General features: G+C 42.5%; 3 protein-coding genes across 8 annotated transcripts; 2 read left to right on the top strand and 1 right to left on the bottom strand.

The window, feature by feature from the left end:
* Nucleotides 1-30: 30 nt before the first annotated feature.
* Nucleotides 31-6,789, bottom strand: LOC112223660 (LUC7-like (S. cerevisiae)). Of its 4 annotated transcripts, XM_024386768.2 has the most exons (11): nt 6,578-6,595; nt 4,805-4,875; nt 3,546-3,640; nt 3,262-3,360; nt 1,959-2,069; nt 1,724-1,867; nt 1,298-1,474; nt 954-1,042; nt 733-771; nt 481-639; nt 31-352 (listed from the first exon to the last, which is right to left on the bottom strand). In XM_024386768.2, the coding sequence occupies exons 4-11, from the start codon at nt 3,355-3,357 to the stop codon at nt 196-198; spliced, it is 972 nt and encodes a 323-aa protein (XP_024242536.1). In that variant the 5' UTR covers nt 3,358-3,360; nt 3,546-3,640; nt 4,805-4,875; nt 6,578-6,595; the 3' UTR covers nt 31-195. The 4 variants fall into 4 exon arrangements, with proteins under 4 accessions (XP_024242536.1, XP_024242534.1, XP_042161280.1 ...); XM_024386766.2 differs by lacking the exon at nt 4,805-4,875 and having other exon boundaries at nt 6,578-6,789; XM_042305346.1 differs by having other exon boundaries at nt 3,546-4,875; nt 6,578-6,789.
* Nucleotides 6,790-6,869: 80 nt separating this feature from the next.
* On the top strand, nt 6,870-13,682 carry fam234a (family with sequence similarity 234 member A). Of its 2 annotated transcripts, none has more exons than XM_024386765.2 (12): nt 6,870-6,941; nt 7,779-8,072; nt 8,288-8,398; nt 9,074-9,256; nt 9,587-9,711; nt 9,968-10,100; nt 10,374-10,506; nt 10,723-10,866; nt 11,653-11,734; nt 11,870-12,022; nt 12,279-12,381; nt 12,682-13,682. In XM_024386765.2, the coding sequence occupies exons 2-12, from the start codon at nt 7,814-7,816 to the stop codon at nt 12,891-12,893; spliced, it is 1,638 nt and encodes a 545-aa protein (XP_024242533.1). In that variant the 5' UTR covers nt 6,870-6,941; nt 7,779-7,813; the 3' UTR covers nt 12,894-13,682. The 2 variants fall into 2 exon arrangements, with proteins under 2 accessions (XP_024242533.1, XP_024242532.1); XM_024386764.2 differs by lacking the exon at nt 6,870-6,941 and adding an exon at nt 6,949-7,089.
* Nucleotides 13,683-14,670: 988 nt separating this feature from the next.
* On the top strand, nt 14,671-22,101 carry LOC112223663 (cytochrome c oxidase subunit 6B1). Of its 2 annotated transcripts, none has more exons than XM_024386774.2 (4): nt 14,671-15,454; nt 20,619-20,732; nt 21,101-21,201; nt 21,863-22,101. In XM_024386774.2, exons 2-4 carry the CDS (start codon nt 20,627-20,629, stop codon nt 21,914-21,916), a joined length of 261 nt encoding a protein of 86 aa, XP_024242542.1. In that variant the 5' UTR covers nt 14,671-15,454; nt 20,619-20,626; the 3' UTR covers nt 21,917-22,101. The 2 variants fall into 2 exon arrangements, with proteins under 2 accessions (XP_024242542.1, XP_024242541.1); XM_024386773.2 differs by lacking the exon at nt 14,671-15,454 and adding an exon at nt 19,183-19,336.
* The last annotated feature ends 83 nt before the right edge of the window (nt 22,102-22,184 follow it).

Raw genomic sequence — 22,184 nt, forward strand, 5'->3', positions numbered from 1 at the left:
TATACGATACATACACACACACACCTGTGGTCATATAAGCTCTATTTATTTGGGACACAGTGGGTTGGCTGGAATATCTGTCAAATCAAAACGTCTCTGGACATTGCTGTTAAGAGAGTCCTTATAGATATGTGGACAGGTATGAAAGAGAGAAAAGGAGGTTGTGTTTTGAGGATGGATAGATAGCAAGAGTCCTCAGAGGTCCCCGGTGTCTCTGTCCCTGTCCTGCGCCCGGCGGGAGTCCGTCCTCCCGTTCTGATCCCTGCTGTCTTGCCGCCGCTCAGAGGATCCCCTCTTCCTGCTTCGCTCCCGTGAATGGTCTCTGGATGAGTGCTCTCGATCCCTGGACGACCTGGAACCGTTCCACACGGTCTTGTTACACACACATCTAACGTACATTTATTATGAGAAGAACTTTTATTATTGTGTACATGTCTGAGTAATGAGATGACGTATGTGTGTGTGTGTGTTCTCTCCTACTTGTGTCTGGTGCTGGGCTCGTGGCGGTGGCCCTTGCTGCAGGATCGGGAGTGGCTGCGGTGGCGTCTCCTCCTCTCCCGGTCCCTGGAGCGCGAGCGGGAGGAACGCCGCCTCTCCCGAGACGAGGAACGCCGCCTCCTACGTTCGCGAGAGCGGGACCTGCAGCACAGACACAGAAAAGTTCTATACACAGTAATAAACAATGATATTGTGTATCTAATAGAGTTCATATGGCAGCGGGCCCATACTAACCTATGTTCCCTGCTCCGTTCCCTGCTCCGTGATTTGGTCCTATAAAAACAACAGACAATAATTAAGATGCCTCTGTAAAAATCTCAATTTGCCTCCACATACTGTACACAAATCAATATTTTTCCCCCCCAAAGAAGTTCTGCCATCACCACCAACATGTTTATAAACCATGTGCCCATGTCAATTTAATTATTTCTGAAAAGTTAAAGTCCTGTACCCACCTCGTCTTCATCCGCTCTTCCTTCTCTCGCTCTTCTCGCCTCTTGAGACGGTCCTGGTTCCTCTTCTCCTGCTTGTCAATGACTGTTTTCTGATTTTAAAAAATGATGAGCAATGGCATTAGCCGAAGTCTTAACATAGAATTTAATAACACAAGAAAAAATGTAACGTCAAAAAGTCCTTACTGCAAAATTCAAAGGTATCAAAAAGACAGACGTTGGCAGTGCTTTTAATCCCAAACAATATCCTTGTATAATCTTCGAAACGGGAAATCAGTTTAAAAATTAAAAATAAAACTCGGCAGGTGTATTTAGCAACCTGTGGTCTGAGGTGGTTCAGAGATTACCTTCAGGGCTTCCAGTTTCTCCCTGATCTGGATGAATCCCAGGTGCAGCTTCCCACCAAAGTGGTCGGCCAGGCGACGGTCGTTGTCGTGGAGACCCAGGTAGGCCGAGCATACCTCGCAGACACGGAGCTTCTGCTGCTGGAAACTGGAGGCAGGCATGGAGTTTCTGTACTCCTCCTGAGAAGCAGAGAACAGAAAATATGAAAGAAAATGAGTCCGCAACGGAAAGAATGGGGTCGAGTTCATTATGGTGAAAATTAAGTGAAGCCGGATGGTTCCCCCTAAACTTGTCCAATAAGAAGGCTATTTGAATTTCCCATTGCAAAATGTTTTTGCCAAGGTGTGCCCTGATGAACACAGCCCAGGTTTATAGTCAGGAGGAGTTCAATGGAAACTAGATTTGTTGTGAGGAAAACAACCCCTCACCTCGGCATCCCGCTTCCTGCTGCGGACCTTCTCCACTTCCTGTAGGATCAGCTGGGCTTCATCTACGTTCCCCTCGGCTCCAAGCTGCTCCGCCTTGGCCAGGAGCTTCCCGATCTCTTCGTTCAGCTCGTGGACAGTCTCTGCCTGGAGAGTCACACACACAATCAGTCTGGATCAGAATGTTTCCAACAACATGTCCTTACATTCCACAATAAGGTTCATCTTGCTTTCTTACCTTTGCAGCCACCTCCGCACTGATCTCATCCTGAGTCTCCACCAGTCGTTTCTTGGCCAACTCTGTTCTACGGTCGCAATCAGCGATGAAAGACTCCAGGTGATCCACAGCCTACAGTAAACCACAGAAAAGTCAATGCCATACAAGTCAATGGAACACGGACTGGTGCACAGGTAAAATGAACAACACTGACTCAAAATATAAAAACGCAACATGCAAAGTATTGGTCCCATGTTTTATGATCTGAAATAGAAGGTCCCAGAAATGTTCCCATACGCACAAAAAGCATATCCCTCTCATTTTGTGCATGAATTTGTTTGCGTCCCTGTACGTGAGCATTTCTCCTTTGCTAATATAATTAATCCACCTGACAGATGTGGCATATCAAGAAGCTAATTAAACAGCATGATCATTACACAGGTGCACTTTGTGCTGGGGTTAAAGGGCCACTAAAATGTGAAGTTTTGTCACAAAACACAATGCCACATATCTCTCAAGTTTTGAAGGAGCGTGCAATTGGCATGCTGACTGCAAGAATGTCCACCAGAGCTGTTGCCAGAGAATTTAATGTTCATTTCTCGACCATAAGCCGAGTACGTCCAAACGGCCTCACAACCGCATACCACATGTAAGGCGTTGTGTGGGCGAGCTGTTTGCTGATGCCAACGTTGCGAACAGAGTGCCCCATGGTGGTGGTGGGGTTGTGGTATGGACAAGCATAAGCTACGGACAACAATGGCAATTTGAATGCACAGAGATACCGTAACGAGATCTTGAGGCCCATTGTCGTGCAATTCATCAGTCACCATCACGTCATGTTTCAGCATGACAACACGCAGCCCCATGTCGCAAGAATCTGTACACAATTCCGGGAAGCTGAAAATGTCCCAGTTCTGCCATGGCCCGCCAATATCCAGCAACTTTGCACAGCCATTGAAGAGGAGTGGGACTACACTCAACAGGCCACAATCAACAGCCTGAACAACTCCATGCGAAGGAGATGTGTCGCGCTGCATGAGGAAAATGATACCGACTGGTTTCTGAACTACGCCCCTACCTTTAAGTTATCTGTGACCAACAGATGCATATCTGTATTCCCAGTCATATGAAATCCATAGATTAGGGCCTAACAAATGTATTACAATTGACTGGTTTCCTTATATGAATTAACTCAGTAAAATCGTTGAAATTGTTGCAATGTTGCGTTTACATCTTTGTTCAGTACAGAACAAGTACAAATTACTTGGCACGGAAGGGACGAATGAAGTTGTATTTCATTGAACTGACTGTGGACATCACTTACGTCAAGCTCAAAGAAGAGTTCCCTCGCCTTGGAGGCGATTTCATAGTCGGCCCGGAGCGCTAGGTCGTGGGTCTTCGCACATTCTCCCAGATCCATACGCTGTCGATTAAGTCAGTCAGCTAGTCAAGACACAGCCATAGTTCCTGCATAATCTGCGGCAAACTACTTTAGAAAGTAGTTTACGGTCACTGCATTAAAATATTCAGAATCGATCAACCAATATTACTGACTAGACTTGAACGGCAATAAATCATATGGGAGGACGCGGTGCTTAGTCTGCTTACAGTTCCAGAGAGGATGTCGTGGGGACAGCAGTTCAGGAGATGGCTTTTGCAGACCCGCTCGTCAGTGAACTTGACCCTCTGCCGCGTCTCGTCCCCTGAAACATGCAAAAAGCAACAGTCAGAAATAGCTCACATAGCTATTGGTCCACTAGAGCGAGGTATCCAAAGCTTTATACCCATATTAGGGTAAAGGGGCAAAGATTTGACCTTTTTTTTTTATTTTTACAATTGCATCTTGGTATTCTCTTTATTGGGGTGAAATGAACATAGATATATTCAGCTAGAATGCATCAAGTGACAGAATGTGTGCCTTTGGACAGTACTCAACGACATCCACTTTGTCTTAAGATATCCCAAAATGTGGCTTTGTAAAAACACTTGTGTTTAAAGCGGACCCAGGTTTACCAGTCAGTAAACAATGGGGCCTGCATTGGGACCAGAGTGGTGTGTCCCTTAAGGCTTGCTGTATTTTCTGCTGTAACCTAGAGGCTTACCTTACCAGAGCCTCGATACTACATTAAGAATATGGTTGTGCTAAGACTGTGACTTGACACTCTCGTCATGGCATTCTGAAAGCACCTGTTCAACTGAAGAATATAGGCCTATAGAAAAATCAACAGCCAAATGGTTGTAAGCCTACTGTATGGGTGTTTTTAATGATTGACAGGGACAGGCTCATGACGATCCCTTGGTCTCATGACATTGTCACCCAGCTTAACAGTGCTGTGTCACTGCAACAGCTGTTACGGCATCAGCTAGATCTCTGAACTTCAACAAAATGAGACCATTTAAAATAGATTCAGGCCTAGGCTATAGTTGGCGCCAACGAAGTCACTGACACAAATGGAACATTGAAAGAAAACCCAAGAAAAATGTTAGCTTTATACACACTGCGAGCTGCAACATACTGTACCCATCTGCATTCTCCAACACCTCAGCTGCAGAGTTTTAAACCCGCTGTAGGAAAGTATAAATGGGAACAGTTCTTGCTCAAACCTGTAGTAAGGAAGTGTGGAATGATACACAAGTAAGATTGTAAAGATCTGTGCAGAGCTTTTCGATGGCTAATATGGTCTCTGCTTGACAATAAACGTGGCTTTCAACGCAACCAGGCAACGTCTTAATTCAAGCTGCAACTACTTCCAAGATTTGAATATCCATTGTTGTGATGCTAAAAAAAAGATACAACTTCCCGGAAAGAAAACAATTGTTTGGATTATTATTATTCATAACAGCTTTAAAAATCATGTGTGACTCACGGCTCGATGAACATGAGGCTTTTCTGCAACTCCTTTGCAGATTGATGTAGGCTGGCAAAGATACACTGAACCTTTATGAATAAAATAAAGGGGCCACAATTGTTCAGTTTGTATGCAACATATGTACGGGAAGAATTTGTATTCATCTCAACACACACACACACACACAAACTCACTCGACACAAACTCACATTGTTAGGCTGATTAAGCCCAAAAAAGAATCATGGACTGAGGTCAGTTTATCCGACTTTACATGTCACCATTGTAGACGTGACATCCTTACTAAATGGCAGCTGTTATGTTTTCAATGTTTGTATCCTTGTAGCCTAATTTGACACCTTTATTAATCTTTTCATTTATTAATAAGCCGTGACTAAATGGCATTCTGTAGCGACAGCTTGAGGGATATTGCTGTACCTGTTTTGGACCTTATCCGTAAAAGTTGTAGACAGTAGAGGGGTGACCAAGAAAGTATTACATCCAAGAGCGTGAATCCATCTTTGAATTAGATTGGGGGTGAAAGTAGCATCAAACAATTGGATGTAGTACTTTCTTGGGCACTGCCAAAAACGTTTTTATCAGAACCATCTACGGATACCGTCCAACGTGGGACACATGCGGCTAAATACAGGTAGAGCAATGGGCCGGGTGCATATCTCACAAGCTGTTACTATAGAATGCACTAAGACAGAAGGCTACTGTTAAAATAACTGTACTTACTGTTATTTACCGTATATGTGACAGCAAGCTTCGTAGGTCTAGTATCCTTGTAGCCAGATACGTAATTTACTATGGAAGTGGTGCTTGTGCAAATGCTACACAATACTAGATACTGTGCACAGTATGACTAACTGTTTTAACCTCCTGTCAAGGACTTGCAGACTCTCTAGATATCCTTCCTGACTATTTAGTATTTACAGGGCCGGCTATCTTTGTTATCCTATACTGCATGTAGGCCTTGCTAAATATAATTAGCTTCAGGGTTGGGGTCAATTCAGTTTCAATTACAGTCAATTCAGAAAGTAAACCAAATTGTAATTCAATTTTTTTCTAATTGAAAAGTATTTAAGAGAATTGGAATGGAATGTGTACTTCCTGAATTTACTGGAATTGAAATGGAATTGACCCCAACCCTGGCTAGCTATGTATCTAACTGAACAACATAAGAACGTGGATCTGTGTTGTAAAAATACATTATCCCCGCTTTTTCAGGGACCACTTAAACTCAGGGTCCCCCAGGGGGGCGTACAGATGATCATTACTTATCTAGCCAGCTGGTCTATCAACAATGAATGCCAGAAAGGACGTAATTAGCTATGGATACAAACATTAAATCGCGAAACAACAACTAGCCCGGCGACAGATCATGATTGAGCTGCTTTTATGTCACACAGCCGTCCTCTTGTAAGCCATTCATTCAAGGTATGTCCAACTGAAACACGCCACAAGAACTAGTTAGCTAGATGGTAAACTAGCTAGCTAGAAGGCTAAGTGCAAGCCACTGGCTCACATATGCGTTGCGTTCAGACAGGCAGACAAATTCAGATTTCCCCCTAATGAATTAATTCGTATTTTGACCAATCATATCAGCCCTGAAAACAATCTTATGTGAAAAGATCTCTTGTGATTGGTAAAAAGACAAATTAGTGGAAAACGTCAGAATTAGCCTGCCTGTGTAAACGCAGCCGTAGAAAAGTATCTCTGAATGGCTCCATCTTTTAGCTAGCAAGCTAACGTAGCTAACAAGCTAGTCACCGCCGTTTTGCTACTCACCATCCCTCGCTGTCCCCATTAGTTGATCGAGCAAAGCTCTCATTTGAGCTTGGGCCGACATTGCTGTGGGTTAATTCTTGAAAGCTTCACACAAACCAGAAGGTTCCACGATCTATGGTATCCTATTTTATTAATGCAATATGTTTATTATTCGGACAAGCTTCTTCAACGATCTCGTCAGCCCCTTCTTTCTTTGCTAAGGAAATGACGACAGTTCCTCTACGCTAGAATTGGCCAATTGGAGTGGCTTGGTAACGAACCAATCACAGCCACTTGAGCTCAAGATAGCTCGTTTCACGATGGTGCACGCAATCGGGGATCCTTGGGATGTCCCTATCCCCATTGAAGCTGAAACGTAAAACTGGTAAGGTTGGGTCGTTCAAAGGATCCCCGATTGCAATGACTATTTCACGATAGCTAGTAGATGCTTTAAGGTGTGAATTGTTTACGCAGGTGAAGTTGGATTGACAGTTATCGATCAAACAAAGACACGGACAGAAGTAGCTTCTAAAGTAAGATACAAAAATAAATCAACTACTTGAGATAAATGAGACATTTAAGGGCTCGAAATTGAATGGCGAAACTATCTAGATAGTTAGCTAACTAGTCTAGTCTGAGAGAATGCCAACGAATACGTTTTGAGCCTGTAACGCGTTATGTAACGGTAGCTACTATGGCTAGCTATGCTAACGTTAACTAGCTAGTTAACTAAGCCAGAAGTTGTGTTATCTTGACCAGGCTTTCAATGAAATGAACTCGCTAAATTGACACGTTATGCATTATTACCGCAGCCAAATAACGCTAGCTAATTCTTAATCTCGGTTACCCAGAAGTACAATTCTCTCGCGAAAGTTTATTTTACTGTTTCATCTGTCCACGACACTTGTTTACGGAAGTGGTGAATCCAGGACCCAAACGGAGTCCGGGTGTATAGCTAGAATTAAACACTGACATTGTACCTCAGGATATAATCAATGCATGCTGTTACATGGTAGCTTGCTAGCTAAGGTCATGGGTTATGAATGTTATTGTTTTGTTCAGAAATTTCTGGAGGCAAACTTGAAAATGTTTGGAGTGAGATGGTGCGAGTGTGGAAATGGCTGCAGTCCCACAGGCAGACAGGAATACATTTGGTACTGTGTCAGTGCTGAGGGGGCGTTATAGGTTTGTGTCCTTTGCACCACATTTTCTCTGTGTTTAGGTCCGTTCGGGCTATGACACATTGCTGAAGAGATAATGGAGCCAACAGACCATGCCACAGAAGCCGACCCCCTGAAGAGGGAGGAGGATGGGGTTGAGGGTGGTGGAACGGCACCACCAGCGCAGACCAAGAAGAAGAGTTTGGGTCTGGCCAAGTTGTCCCACTGGAGGACGGCTGCCTTCTTCCTCTCCCTCTTCCTCTGCCTCATCATCGTCTTCGCCTTCTCTTTCATCATCCCCTGTCCCGTCCGTCCGCAATACCTCACCTTCTGGAACCGCACCTTCCCCCAAGCAGGTGAGGAAGATGTACAGTGACACAATAGGCCAGTTAAGAAGTTATTTAAACCCTGTGTTGTTTTGCACTATGGACTGGATGAAAAAGTCTCAATCTCCATGAAAATAGCATTTAGTACAGGACCAGGCTTGAACTGTCTGGGAAAACAGCCCTATATGTACTGTTTGTTTCTTTACCCAAAAGGTTCAACTTACTTCCTTTCCTTTATCTCACAGCCACCTATGATTTCCTGGCCATTGAGGATGCAAGCAAAGACAAAGTGATGGACGTGTTGTTTGTCCTGAAGGCCCAGGAGGGCAGTCAGAACATTAGTTGTTTTGCTGAAGGTACTAGTAATACAGATCTTACAGCAAATGCTTCATGCTTTGTCTTGCTAAAGGCTCATTGCAGTCAAAGTTATGTTTTCCCTGTGTTTCAGTATTATATTGTAGATAGCTGATGAATCTAACACTGTAAAAGGTTGAACAAATATTATTGTTATTTCCTGATAGCTTCTGGTTTAAAATACAATCTACACAGGACCTTCTAATCAGCAGGTTTGCATGGGTGGGAGTTTCAGCTTTCCATGGTGACATCCCCATTCTAGTTAAATAAAACATTCTGTTCACTCCCAGAAAATCCTATCAGAATTCTTGCCTGAGAACGTTTTTTGTTAAAAAAAACTATTTTTGCACATTTGAATGGAACTCTATAACAGTTTGGTACTTAATTGTTACTTAGAAATAACTTGATATTAATATAAAAATGGCTGCATTGGGCATTTAAGCATAATAATGAGGAGTATGTAGCTGCTTTTGTAGAATGGTTTCATTGAGATTCTAGTAAAAGTAGAGGCTACCAGCCAAAGATTCCCAGAAGACAAGCTAAAGTCCCCTCAATACAGAGATACTGTTTAATAATTCCTACTGTATTTGTTCTAACAATATATTGTCTGCTGTGTCGTTGTAAAATCTGTAGCTTGGCAGTGTCTGTGAGATTCACGTGTGCTGTATGACTTCCAGGTCTGGACACACCTTGTGTGTTTGTGTCGGCGGTAGCAGGGACCAACGGGGAGACTCTGTGGGAGCGGCCCTTGGCCCCTGAGTTCCACTGGGCCCAGTGTGGTCTGGACGGCCTTGGAGAAACCGAGAGGGGCTGCCTGCTGTCTCACTCCAACCAGCTCACTGCCATCAACAAATACACTGGTGAGTGACTCCGATTCATGACTCTCTTGTTTACTCACCTCTCTACTATCTCACAAACAACACCTGATCAGGAACTTATAGTCATGTTTTCATACCTTTTTCCACCACAATGGTGGTTGAACGTCACACTTCAAGTAGTCATGCTTTCTCTCCTCACGCCTTTCATAAATCGCAGGTATGTGCCTGCTTATCCCTCTAATGTATGATAGTTTGGTCTGTGTCTCGCCACTATTTTGTAACATGACTCACTTCGAAGAAAACTTTCATGATTTCTGATGGAGGGGGGTTGAAGCTGTGAGTGCATTCTGAATACTTGGTATTTCTGTACAGGAGTGGTGACGTGGGCGCGGCTCCAGCCTCCCAACCTGAGGAGTACCTTACCGGTCCTCAGTGTCTCAGACCTGGATGGGGACGGGGTAAGCGACGTGGCTCTGGTGGCGCCCAGCCCAACGCAGGTAAACCTCAGAGGCGTCCTCGATGTCTCAGTTTAGTCGCACTCACCAGCTGTGTTCCGCATGACGACCGCTCAGACTAGAGGATGCGATATTGTAGGATTTTCACTGTTTCCGTTTTATACCTCTGCTTTAAAACACAGGACAATAATGCATAAGAAAATGTGTGCTTCACACATGAAATGGCAACCTCTGTGCCAGTACCTTTCAACAGAAGACCTCAAGACAGTTTGTTCTATTGTTATTCGCTGCGCTCTAGACACAGCTGGCGATCCTCTCAGGGAAGACCGGTGTCCAGATTGGCTCAGAGGTGGTTCTTGACACTGCTGAGTGTGCCATGCATCTCCTCCACTCCACAGGGAAAGGCTCCAACTATGTACTGCTCCAGAAAGGTGAGCAAGCCATTTGCCAAAGCCTGCTAGTGAGCTCATTTATAGATCTGTTGTCAATAATTCACTGACCAAACTATTGATCTCATAACATTCTATGTGATAGAACACATTGATTTCAGTCCTACTGTATGTGACCTTGTCCAATGGTCAGTGAGCTATCCCAGTACATTGACTTAAGGGTCCTATATGGCCAGTTGGCTACAGCCCACAGCATATTGATGTCAGTGTAATGTTATATGACTGTTGTCACTGCCCTTTGTCCCCTCTCCCCAGACTCGGGATTGTATGGCCTGGCCCTGTGGAGGATTGCAGCCCAGGCTAAGGCAGGCATGGAAAAAGGCCTCAAGAAGGACAAGCACTGGGAGCGCAAAGCCAATGACTCCTCTGGCCTTGTATCAATCTATGAGTAAGATGGAGCAGCAGCTAGACGCTAATACACAATTCTCACAATGCCTCAAAATGTCACAGCTTGGGGGCAAAACACAACACCAATATACCAAATGTCTAGTGGTTAAATGATGATTTCTCATGTCTTATGTTCAGTAACCTGGACGATAGACTGAAATGAATTGCTAATGCTAACATGAAGTCTTTCCTTTTGACGGCCGTTCCTCCCCTGCAGGTCTGGGACATTGAGATACGTGTTAAGGACAGGGAAGGCAGAGGGTCCCTCCAACCTGCTATTGGTCACTGGGGGCAGTGTGGTGCTGATAGATGGTGACAGTCTGAACTTACTGTGGAGAGTCAACACCAGCACAGTCCTCAGGTTAAAAAAAACGTCATCACCCTAAGCACTGATTAGTTAGTTAACATTGTCATGTAGCTTACTCAATACACAGTTTTGAATGGTCCTATCAGGACTAACAACCTCGTATTCCTTAACATTTGTAATAAATTGCCACGCTATGAATTCTGTGCGTATGTGTGTGTGCGTGTGTGTGTGTCGACAACTATGATAACCAGGTATTTGGGCCAATGTCGTGTACTGACTGGGAGGGTTTTAAGTACAGTACCAGTCAAAAGTTTGGACACACCTACTCATTCAAGGGTTTTTCTTTATTTTTACTATTTTCTACATTGTAGAATAATAGTGAAGACATCAAAGCTATGAAATAGCACATTTGGAATCATGTAGTAACCAAAAAAGTGTTAAATAAATCAATGTATTTGATATTCTTCAAAGATGCCACCCTTAGCCTTGATGACAGCTTTGCACATTCTTGGCATTCTCTCAACCAGCTTCATGAAGTAGTTACCTGGAATGCATTTCAATTAACAGTCACGTGCATTCCAGGTGACTACCTCAAGAAGCTGGTTGAGAGAATGCCAAGAGTGTTCAAAGCTGTCATCAAGGCAAAGGGTGGCTACTTTGAAGAATATAAAATATATTTTGATTTGTTTAACACTTTTTTGGTTACTACATGATTCCATATGTGTTATTTCATCGTTTTCACTATTCTACAATGTAGAAAATCAAGAAAGTGAAAACCCTTGAATGAGTAGGTGTGTCCAAACTTTTGACTGGTACTGTAAGTTTTTCCTCTCCCCTCAGCGAGCCTTCTTTTGGCCACTTCAACAAAGATGGCACACTCGACATAGTGATCGAGGAGGACATTGGCAACCGCATTAAAAGGGTATGTGGGGACCAGCTTGGAAGCAATAGAAGAGACTCAACTTACCTGCTTGGTATTTCATCCCATTTTGTTTTTCCACTCCTAGCTGCATTTGCATTGAATGCGACATCTGTCCCTGCTCTGTGTGCATTGTAGGTAGTGATCCTGGACGGAAACACTGGAGGCACAGTGTGGGAGGTCAACCTACTGGCCAGCCCCAACTCACCCAAGCCAGCCTCAGTCAACACCATCAACTCCTTCTCTGTGTTCATGTTCTGGGGGCTGATGCCCTCCGAGGCCAACGCTACTGTGAGTACAGTGACTCTATGAGAACGGATCATTCACTGATCTTCATCTCCCTCTGTGTTCACGGAATCTTAGCCTGAGAATCTGAAGGCTTGCGTTAGCTTCCCGAGTTAATGCCTAGGATTCAGCTCAGTGGGCTAGCACAGGCTTGTGGCATGCAGAATAGCTGGGTTCGAACCCGGGTCGATCAATTCACATCTGTCATAGTGGTGCCCTTTAGACACGCTGACCTGTTTCTAAAGGAATGCTTTCCTACCAGAGGGATTTGAGTGAGGAGCGGCGCTCCTACATGCTGTATCCCCACTACTCCTCAGTTCTCCTGGAGAAGAGCAACGTCATGGACCACATCATCGCGTTTAAAGGTGAGCTACACGATTGAGCGAAACAATGTCATTATGCGCGACCGGTGAACCGTCTCAATAGCTCAGCTGTCTAAAAACGTTATTACCGCACCGCCCTCTCAGGGTGGAGGAGGGACCTTGGATCTTTCCTCCAATGCGCTTTGAGAGGAAGGTGAGGAATTGAGGGGGAAAAGAAATTGGGATGCAAGGATTTGACGTCTAGTAACGTTTTCAGACAGCCCTAGTCTACTGTACTTGAGGATAATGACTATTTTCTAAGCCTAAATGACTTGTTGTCCATGTGTTTTCTGCCTGTCCTAGCCACTCTGTTGGAGCGGGGGCGCCACGCCTGCTACATCATGTTGACGGGGCCCGAGGGGGAGGGGGCCGAGGGGACGGTGGACCTTAGCAAGCGCAAACTGAAACAGGACGTCACCGACAGCCGGGTCCTCCGCCTGGGCTCCATAAGCAGCAAAGACACTAACGAGGACATCAAAGAGGCCTTCCAGAGACTGCGTTTCAGCGATGAGTGACAGGCCACTGTTACCATGACAACATTGTTGCTGATATCGAAACTGTGTTACAATAGATATGACAACTGTTACTGCTGACAATCAACCAACTGTGTAGCTATGGTTACCTTAAAGCTGACTACTAAAACTTCTTCTGCTGACCTTGTATTTCAACTGTCCCATCATGACAATCAGATTCATTTAGCTCAGTTTTCTTAGCGTGGAAATAGGCACGGTAGAGGCAGACTTGGCTTTGGGTCGATGCAACCAATAACTGCACTAAGACTGCCAGGGCATACCAACCAGGCATTATGGTATTATCAGGTACTGTATCTGAATTCATTTATGCACAACTAGTAGGCTACTGTGTGGGATAGGTTTTTAGATACCTTTGCTGTAGCAACTTCAGCCTCTGTAAAGGTGGCTAAAGTGACTAAGCGTTTATGTTATGCAACAAAAAGAGGCACTAAAAGCCCCAAAGAGCTGCATGGGCAACCCTGTGGTTAGTGGAAATATCTTAAGGGTACTGCTTCCATATAAAATTACAAGTCATAGCCTTATATTGTAGCCAGAGGTACTGTGGTAGATGACAATCAGATGAAACTAGTAGCAGGTACTGTACTATTCCAAGTTGCTGTAAATTAGGGTATAATGTAAATGCACATTGACATAGCTGTAGGCCCTGTATGAGATGAGGGACTCAAGCCTTGAAAGTTGAACGTTTCTGGTGATCTGTGTGTTGATGTTCAAATCAGGCAAAAGATAAAGGGAAACCTTGAGAAAATTCTTATGCCCCCCCCCCCCATCTCTTAAACAAATGCTTTAAATGTGATCTTGAATGGGAATGAGGGTTTTATAGTTTGCCTTACATTAATATATTTAACCTTCTTTTTTTCCTTATCTATTGATCTCTAAAAACATTTTTCCGATCTGAGCGAGCCGACACCCGCATAGCTGTTGTTTTTGCAGTGTTGGAGGAGGAACTTGGGGCTCTATTCAACCCGTATCACCGAAGTTCAGCTTTGTATTGTTCGCGCTTTAGCGTCAACAGCATTCACGGTAAACGCTACATGTCGGCCCAATTGGAAATGAGCTTTTACATTTCTATCGCTGAATCTGCAACCAGAAATAGCTATTGGTTTTCTGGTTCGTTAAAAGAGCTAAACTTGGATATGTTTTTGTTGGTTTGATAAATTAGACCATGCCCATTTCAAGCTTATCTTTCAAAAAAAAAGTTACATCAGAATATTTAGCCAAGTTAGCTGGCTAACTCATTGATCCTGTTTTGTAGTATACCCCCCCCCCAGCTTTCGAAGTCCCTGATTTAAGACACAATTTGCTGTGTAGTTGCGTATCAACCAGACTAGGTAGAATTGCATGAGCTGTCAAATCCGAAAGCTGCTCCAAGCATAACTGGTGCCACGTTCAAAACAACTGTGAACTTGGAAATGTCCAACTTCAGTGCATTCAAAACAACTGAACTCGTAAAAAAAAGAAAACAAGCTCCGACTGGGGGAAAATTGATTTGAATGGTCATTCAGCTCTGAATTCCAACTCGGGTACTCTGGCCTCATTCTAGAGCTCTGACTTTCCGACCTAAAGATCACTAAAGTCATGATTTGACCTATTATTTTTCCAAGTTCCCAGTTGTTTTGAACGCAGCATGGGAACTCTGGAAAAATACGAGGTCAAATCATGATGTCTGCAGTGGTGGAAAAGGTGCTCAATTGTCATACTTGTGTAAAAGTGAAGATATCTTAATAGAAAATGACTCAAGTAAAAGTGAGTCACCCAGTAAAATACTACTTCAGTAAAAGTATCTGGTTTTAAATGTACAGTAGTCGACAAAGTACTCAATTGTCATAAGTAATAGTTGTACATAAGCAAACCCGATATCACAATTTCTTGTTTTTTAAATTATGTACAATCAGGGGAACACTCCAACACTCATAATTTACAAATGCAGTATTTGTGTTTAGTGAGTTCGCCAGATCAGAGGCAGTAGGGATGACAATGCGTTGTATTGATAGTTGCTTGAATTGGACCATAATGCTGTACAGCATGAGCATTCTCAATGTAAAGAGTAGGCTACTTTTGGGTGTCTGGGAAAATGTATGAGAAAAAGTACATATTTTCTTTAGGAATGTAGTGGAGTAAAAGTAAAAGAGAGCCCCAAAAAATGACTAATGTAGTACTTCAAAGTATTTTTTATTTAGTTACTTTACACCACTGGATGTCGGTGATCTTCATGTCGTAAAGTCAGACCTCTAGAAAGGGGCCCGAGTTCCCGACTTGAAATTCCGAGTTGGATGACTGTTCAAAACTATTTTTCCCAGTCAGAGCAACAAAAAAATGTGAGTTCCCAGTTGTCTTGGACGCTCGGAGGACGGAGAGTTCCAAGTTGTTCTGAACGCAACATATACCTATAGCGGACATTGGCTAAATCATAGTCCACAGACGCAAGGACGCGATAGTCCTGCTTCCCATTGTAACATAGCTACATGTCTCTGACACCACCAACCGCGGGGGACGTACAGCTCGAACGAGCACCTCCCCACAATGCCCAACCAACGCGTCTCCCGGTATGTGTCTTCTAGTCATTATAATGTGTTGATCACTAGGTTTTATGGGTATTGTGACTCATACTGTGGTACTCCATTGGCTGCATGGAAAGGGAGTCGCATTAAAACAAATCCCATGCAGCATTGTTTGCCAGTTCGAACACTGGAGTGTGATTTATAACTTACACCTTGATTAGGCTGATGAATCCTCATTATGCTGTTGAATGATTTTCCATTTTTAGCATCATTTCTATAAATAGACTCTTTGTTGTTCGTAACTTTTAAAGCTGCAATATGTAGCTTTTTGGGCGACACAACTCACCTTTCTTTTAATTTGGTCATCTGTCATCCTCAATGAAAGCAAGTCTAAGAAGCAGTAGATTCATTCTATATGCGATATTTCTATGCTTCCTGTTCTTAAATTTCGTTTTTGCGTGTTGTACACCAGCTTCAAACAGTTGAAAATATATTTCACCGCGGTTTAGATGATGCAATGATTCTACACACTGTACCTGCTTATTTTGTTACATTAACTCAAATTAGGCTTTAGGTGAATTAAGAATTTTAGCAACTAGGAAATGGCGGAGTGATTTCTGCATATTGTACCTTTGACACGAGTGGGATGGTTTTGGCTTCATGACAAATCACAAGAACCTGCAGACGGATTTGAAATCTCAGCTCCGTTACACCGTCAAAACATAATATGTCGGGGTGTCTGCTATTGCCGGTTAATGCTTGATCTGATTTGAATCTGGGCCTAAATTATGTTGTAATTTCAAATATTATACATTGAATTAGAAAAAAATACTGAATGAATGAAGCTGTGTTATGCTGGCAAGCTTAACGAGTTTGAAAATAGGATAAATATTGGTAGTATATTGGTATACACAATGACAGTGTATAGTTTGATCTATAGCATAATCATTTACTCCCAATATAAAAATGCATGTTAAAGAAAGGGAAGTACGGAATTGTTACAGCAAATCCACTAATCTATATGGGTTGACTAGGGTTCGGTTACATCTCACTAGGACCAGCTTTATTACTTAATCAATGGGCGCATTCGAGGTGGATCACTTTTGTCAAGGCTTTCAAAGTGTGCTGCATCATGGGTATAAAAATGGTCAGATTTGCGACGACAACAACCATGTAATCAAACGTCATGCATTTTCGACTGCAGTCGACTGTAAATATCTGCAGTGTCTGCAGAACCAAAGCTTTGTGAGAGACAACCTTTTTCTGTTTTCTTGGAAGCATAAGGCATTACATGCTCATAAATGGTTGATGTGGCCACCTATCATTGGTTATTATCAATGCATGTTTACTTTTCTGGGTGGATGACTATTTAGCATTTCAATTACAAAGGCATATACATGTGATCCAAATTTCTAGCATAAATAATTAAATCTACCTAATGTATTTATCTAGATGTTACTGTAATGTTGCCCAATGTTATAGCCTACAATTTGTCTTGTCCGCAATATTGCTTTCACCAAACAAATTCAAATGTCTTGATCGTCTATTAAGTGTGTTAGTAAAATGGAATACACTGAACAAAAATATAAACACAACATGTAAAGTGTTGGTCCCATGTTACATGAGCTGAAATAAAAAAACTCCATACAATTTTCCATACACACAGAAAGTGTATTTCTCTCATGTTGTGCACACATTTGTTTACATCCCTGTTAGTGAGCATTTCTCCTTTGCCAAGATAATCCACATGACAGGTGTGGCATATCAAGAAGCTGATTAAACATGATCATTACACAGGTGCACCTTGTGCTGGGGACAATAAAATGCCACTCTAAAATGTGAAATTGAGCCACACAACACAATGCCACAGATGATTCAAGTTTTGAAGAACCATGCAATTGGCATGCTGACTGCAGGAATGTCCACCAGAGCTGTTGCCAGAGAATTTTATGTTCATTTCTCTACCATAAAGCTGTCTCCAACATTGTTTTAGAGAATTTGTCAGTACGTCCAACTGGCCTCACAACCGCAGACCACATGTAACCACGCCAACCCAGGACCTCCACCTCCAGGTTCTTCACCTGCGGGATCACCCGAGGGGGGTGGGGTGCTGAGGAGTATTTCCATCTGTAATCATGCCATATTGTGGGAAACAACTCATTCTGATTGGCTGGGCCTGGCTACCCAGTGGGTGAGCCTAGCTGCCAAGTGTGGTGGGCCTATTCCCTCCAAGGCCCACCCATCGCTGCACACCTGCCCAGTCATGGGAAATCCATAGATTAGGGCCTAATGAATTTATTTAAATTGATTGATTTCCATATATGAACTGTAACTCAGTAAAATCTTTGAAATTGTTGCATGTTGTGTTTATATTTTTGTTCAGTAAACATATTGTAGACTAGACATGGATTATTGTAGGGGATTTCTACACTAGCAATTTTAGAGGCTTACATCTGTGTGAGGGAAACTGGTCCTTAATGAGCCCCTTAAGTACCTCAGACACCACTCGTGGGTCAATACCAAGTGCATTTGTCTGCTTGGCATATTGTTTACCCAGTCATTTATGTGAACTGATATACATATAGTCTAATCCTTGTCATATTGTTTAGCCAGTATGAGAGCTGATGTACATGTATAGTCTAATCTGTTTCTGTACAGTGAGTGTTTTGTCCATGTGATTGAATGAAAGTATGTTACATGCTTACTGACAAATGCAACATAAACGTTGAGAATTAAAGAACTACACTCCAGCCTGTAGTAATGCTGACATGCAATCAAATAGCCCACATCTTTCCTCGCGGAGTTTCAGACCGAGTCCTAAAGGGGTGGCAAAGAGCGAAGCTGTTCGACATTATGTTGCATTCTATTTATCATTTTTACCTTTAATTAACCAGGCAAGTCAGTTAAGAACAAATTCTTATTTACAATAACGGCCTACCCCGGACGACGCTGGGCCAATTGTGCGCCGCCCTATGGGACTCCCAATCACGGCCGGATGTGATGCAGCCTGGATTCGAACCAGGGCCTGCAGTGACTCCTCTTGCATTGAGAGGCAGGTTCGTATAGAAAAGGGAAAGTTCAATGTCCGAAGAGGTGGAGACTGTTGCGCAGTGACGGTTGTCTCGGCGTTTGTTTGAGGTCATTTGAAAATTATCTTTATAGTGTAGGGAAGGGTTATTGTTTTACAAACCGACAGAGCGATTAAACCAGCTCAGACATATGATAGCGTGCATGTGTTGACGGATGTCTGTCCATCTATATCCATCAATTAATCAATAGGCGTATCTGGATAGCATGAATTGTGACTTTAACTTGGCAATGGATCTGCATCAATTCCATGTCCCAAAATGGTACCCAAATACAGCTGGCTATAGTTCTTACAAAATAAAATAAAAATTCAACCTAGCCTATCTTTATTAAATTAATTCCCTAAAAGTTATCAGTGTAGCATACGGTACAGATTACAGTTATTATTTACAAATACAAACTTTTTTCTGTCTTATCTAACCCATTTTGGCATTAGGCCAAATCTATATCAATTATCTACTAGTTACAGGCGGACAGAATTCCTGTTAAAATGCCACTTCCTCAACTGCAAAATGTAGGCTATCATGTTTTGCCATACACCTATAATATCACACAAATTATGGAAATTACCATATTTTTGGTAAAATGAAAGGTTTCCAGTGATTTATCATTAGTTGAATGTGATCGATCTTGCACATGATTAAACTATCTCAGTCATTCCAATGTGACCTGCGTCCGCCATACCGTTTTGATAGGACTGCACGGCTACAACAGCCACAAGACCAGCGCGCGCGCAAGGGCGCACTCCAGTCATCAGCCAAGGGAGCCTACGCGTGGTGTTCGGGTATCATCATCTTTAGTACAATAGTCACTTTGAACAACGCAGCACTTGCCACAAAGGTAAATATTTGTTACATTTGTAGTATAAGCCTAAATAAAAATCGGCCTATATTAGACCTACACCATATTTTATGCAACACTAATATAGTGTTTTAATTAAGGTGGGAAGCTTCTGAAAATGAAACCATGAGCAAACAAGTCGATCATTAGCCTAGTTATTTTATTTCCTCATTTGCTTGCGAGTGACTTATTTATCGTTTACAACACTCTCCATTAACAGACAAAAAAAACGTAATTAGGACTAATTCATATTGATTAAGAAGTCTACTTCTTAGATATTGGTGATTATGTTTAAGAACATTGTATTGGCGTTCCTATTAGTCTATTGTATTTCTGTATTATTGTACTTAAATACAAATTCGTCTAAGTTCTGCAATGTAGAAAAGTGGTCATTGTATTAGACTTGTGGCGCCCCACTTCTATCCTCAGTGTCAACATTTGGTCTGTAACCACAGAAATGTTTATTGGTACTTTTCCTTAAAAATCGACACTTAGGTCGTAGACAATTGAAATGAGAGTAATTTGTCTGTGGTGTAGCCTAAACATAGCCTCATCTCATCATACCTGCTAAGGAGATTTTTAGTCACCTTCACTCAGGGCCGGCCCTAACCTTTTGGGGGCCCTAAACGAAATTTGGTTAGGGGGCACCTCGTGAAAAAACATGTTAGTGGCCCACCCTCTTGACGATGAAGTGAAACATTTAAGTTTTAAAGTACATTTCCTGCAATTCTCCTAATTTTGCCATGGGGCAGAGAGAAACATTTAGCAGTTTTACAGCAAATTTCCTTTAATTTCCTAAATTAAAATGGACCCCCTGGAGGTTAGGGCCCATGGACACGTGCCCTGCGTATCCAGTCGGTTTTCGGCCATGATTACATCAAGTTAAGACAGCTGGCTAAACTAACTACCAATCAAAAAATGGTCAGCTGACAAGGCTAATTGAGTGACTGTTAGTGACTGACATAGCAAGAGAGAAACTGCTGATGCACAACCACTTTTTGAAATTGCACGTGCTATATTCTATTATTCTTACTCTCAGTAAGGTGAGAACATGACTGAGTTGCCAAAAATGTACAACACACACACACATAATATATAGTGTGTGTGTACGTACATACATTTTTTGGTCGGGCCCTCTAGCTGGCAGGAGCCCTGAGCAACTGCTTATGTCGCTTATGCCTGGGGTCGGCCCTGCCTTCAATTGATAGCGTCATTGTAGGCTTTGGACAGAGGTTATTCCATTTTCTTGCATCCTCCTCATTCAAGCATGTTTTCCCGACAGAACTAAAAATGGCAGAGGATATTGCGACTAAGCTCCAGAACTACCGCACTGCTCCCTTCGATGCCAGATTCCCCAATCAAAATCAGACAAGGAACTGCTTCTACAACTATCTGGGTAAGTCTAGACTCCAAGGTCAAAGTCTAGGACTCTGGTTCTGTAGTCATACCAGTCACGTACGCAAGTACAGATCAATCTTTAATTTATCCAGTGCCTTTCTTAATTGTGAATGTGTTTCGTGTGTGCCAGTTAATTATGTGGGACAGAACCATGTCCTTGTGGAAAATGTCTATTTTAGAATGTGTGTCAAAAAGGTGATTAACTTACCTGGTAAAATAAGGGTTCAAATTAAAGACCCTGACCTTAACCTTTTTAGGACTGTAATCCAATTTTGTATATTTACACAAGACCACAACCCTTGCCCCGAACTCATTGACGTGCGCATTTTTTCCCCAACATCCCCATTGTTGTTGCTATATTTATAGATTTTCATCGCTGCCAAAAATCCCTGGACGCCAAAGGAGTCGACACTGCCCCGTGTGACTGGTATAAGAGGGTCTACAAATCACTGTGCCCCATTTCCTGGGTAATGCTTTTAAGATATTATTTTTCATTAGCTAAAAGTCCTTAAGTGAATTAGAAAGGATTTCTGAAGTAGACCTACAGTATTGACAACACATACTGTGGGTTGACTGACTGGTCTATAAGTACATTGAGGTCATTTGAGGTAATGTGTCCATTGTTCATCCTGTTTCACAGTTAAAAAGCAAAACAACAGGCTATTATGGTACATAGTGTGATTTGCTACACTTAACTGAATTAAGAAAGTCTTTTTTATTTTTATTAAAGAGGTTACTGGGTTCAAAGGGTTATAGACATCATTTGAAGGGGGGTCTGTCTTCAACTATTGCTGGTACAACAGACAGTAAGCATTATTGGAGGAAAAAGCTCTGGCCTTATTCAATTAGCCCTATTCTGAGCTATACATGACTCCGGCCTTATCAAGTCAAGCAAATAGTGGCCATAAAAAGGAAAACTCTTTAGTCAGCAGAGTTAATATTCAAACATGTGATTCCTCTCAGAGTTCATTCACCTTTTGCAAAATGAGATACTGTATTACTATACCCAATCCAAATCGAATAAAAATCATGCAGGATAATTGGTCTGTTACAACTACGTCAACATGTAGGGGTTTTAACTGGTCTGGTCTGTCAAGTAAATGTTTATTTTACCCGATTGTCCCCCAGATCCAGAAATGGGATGACCAGAGGGAGGCGGGGACCTTCCCAGGGAAAATTTGAATGGCATCTCCAATAGAAGTGTACTTCATGGCAATATGTTTGTATGAGTAGGACTCCTGGTCAGTCGTCCACTACTCCTCTGGAATGTGAGCAGAGTATAACTGAATACCGTAGTCATTCCTTATCAAAGAGAATAATTGTGTTGCAGATTCTGCATTAAAGTGTCTTGGGCGATGTTTATCAAACTGAAGAGTCCATATTTTTTTTGGGGGGGGGGGCATTGAAGAGAAGCAGCATTACATGACATCATGACACCAAGACTCTGTCA

The sequence above is a fragment of the Oncorhynchus tshawytscha genome, linkage group LG24, assembly GCF_018296145.1.
Source record: "Oncorhynchus tshawytscha isolate Ot180627B linkage group LG24, Otsh_v2.0, whole genome shotgun sequence".
NCBI lineage: Eukaryota > Metazoa > Chordata > Actinopteri > Salmoniformes > Salmonidae > Oncorhynchus > Oncorhynchus tshawytscha.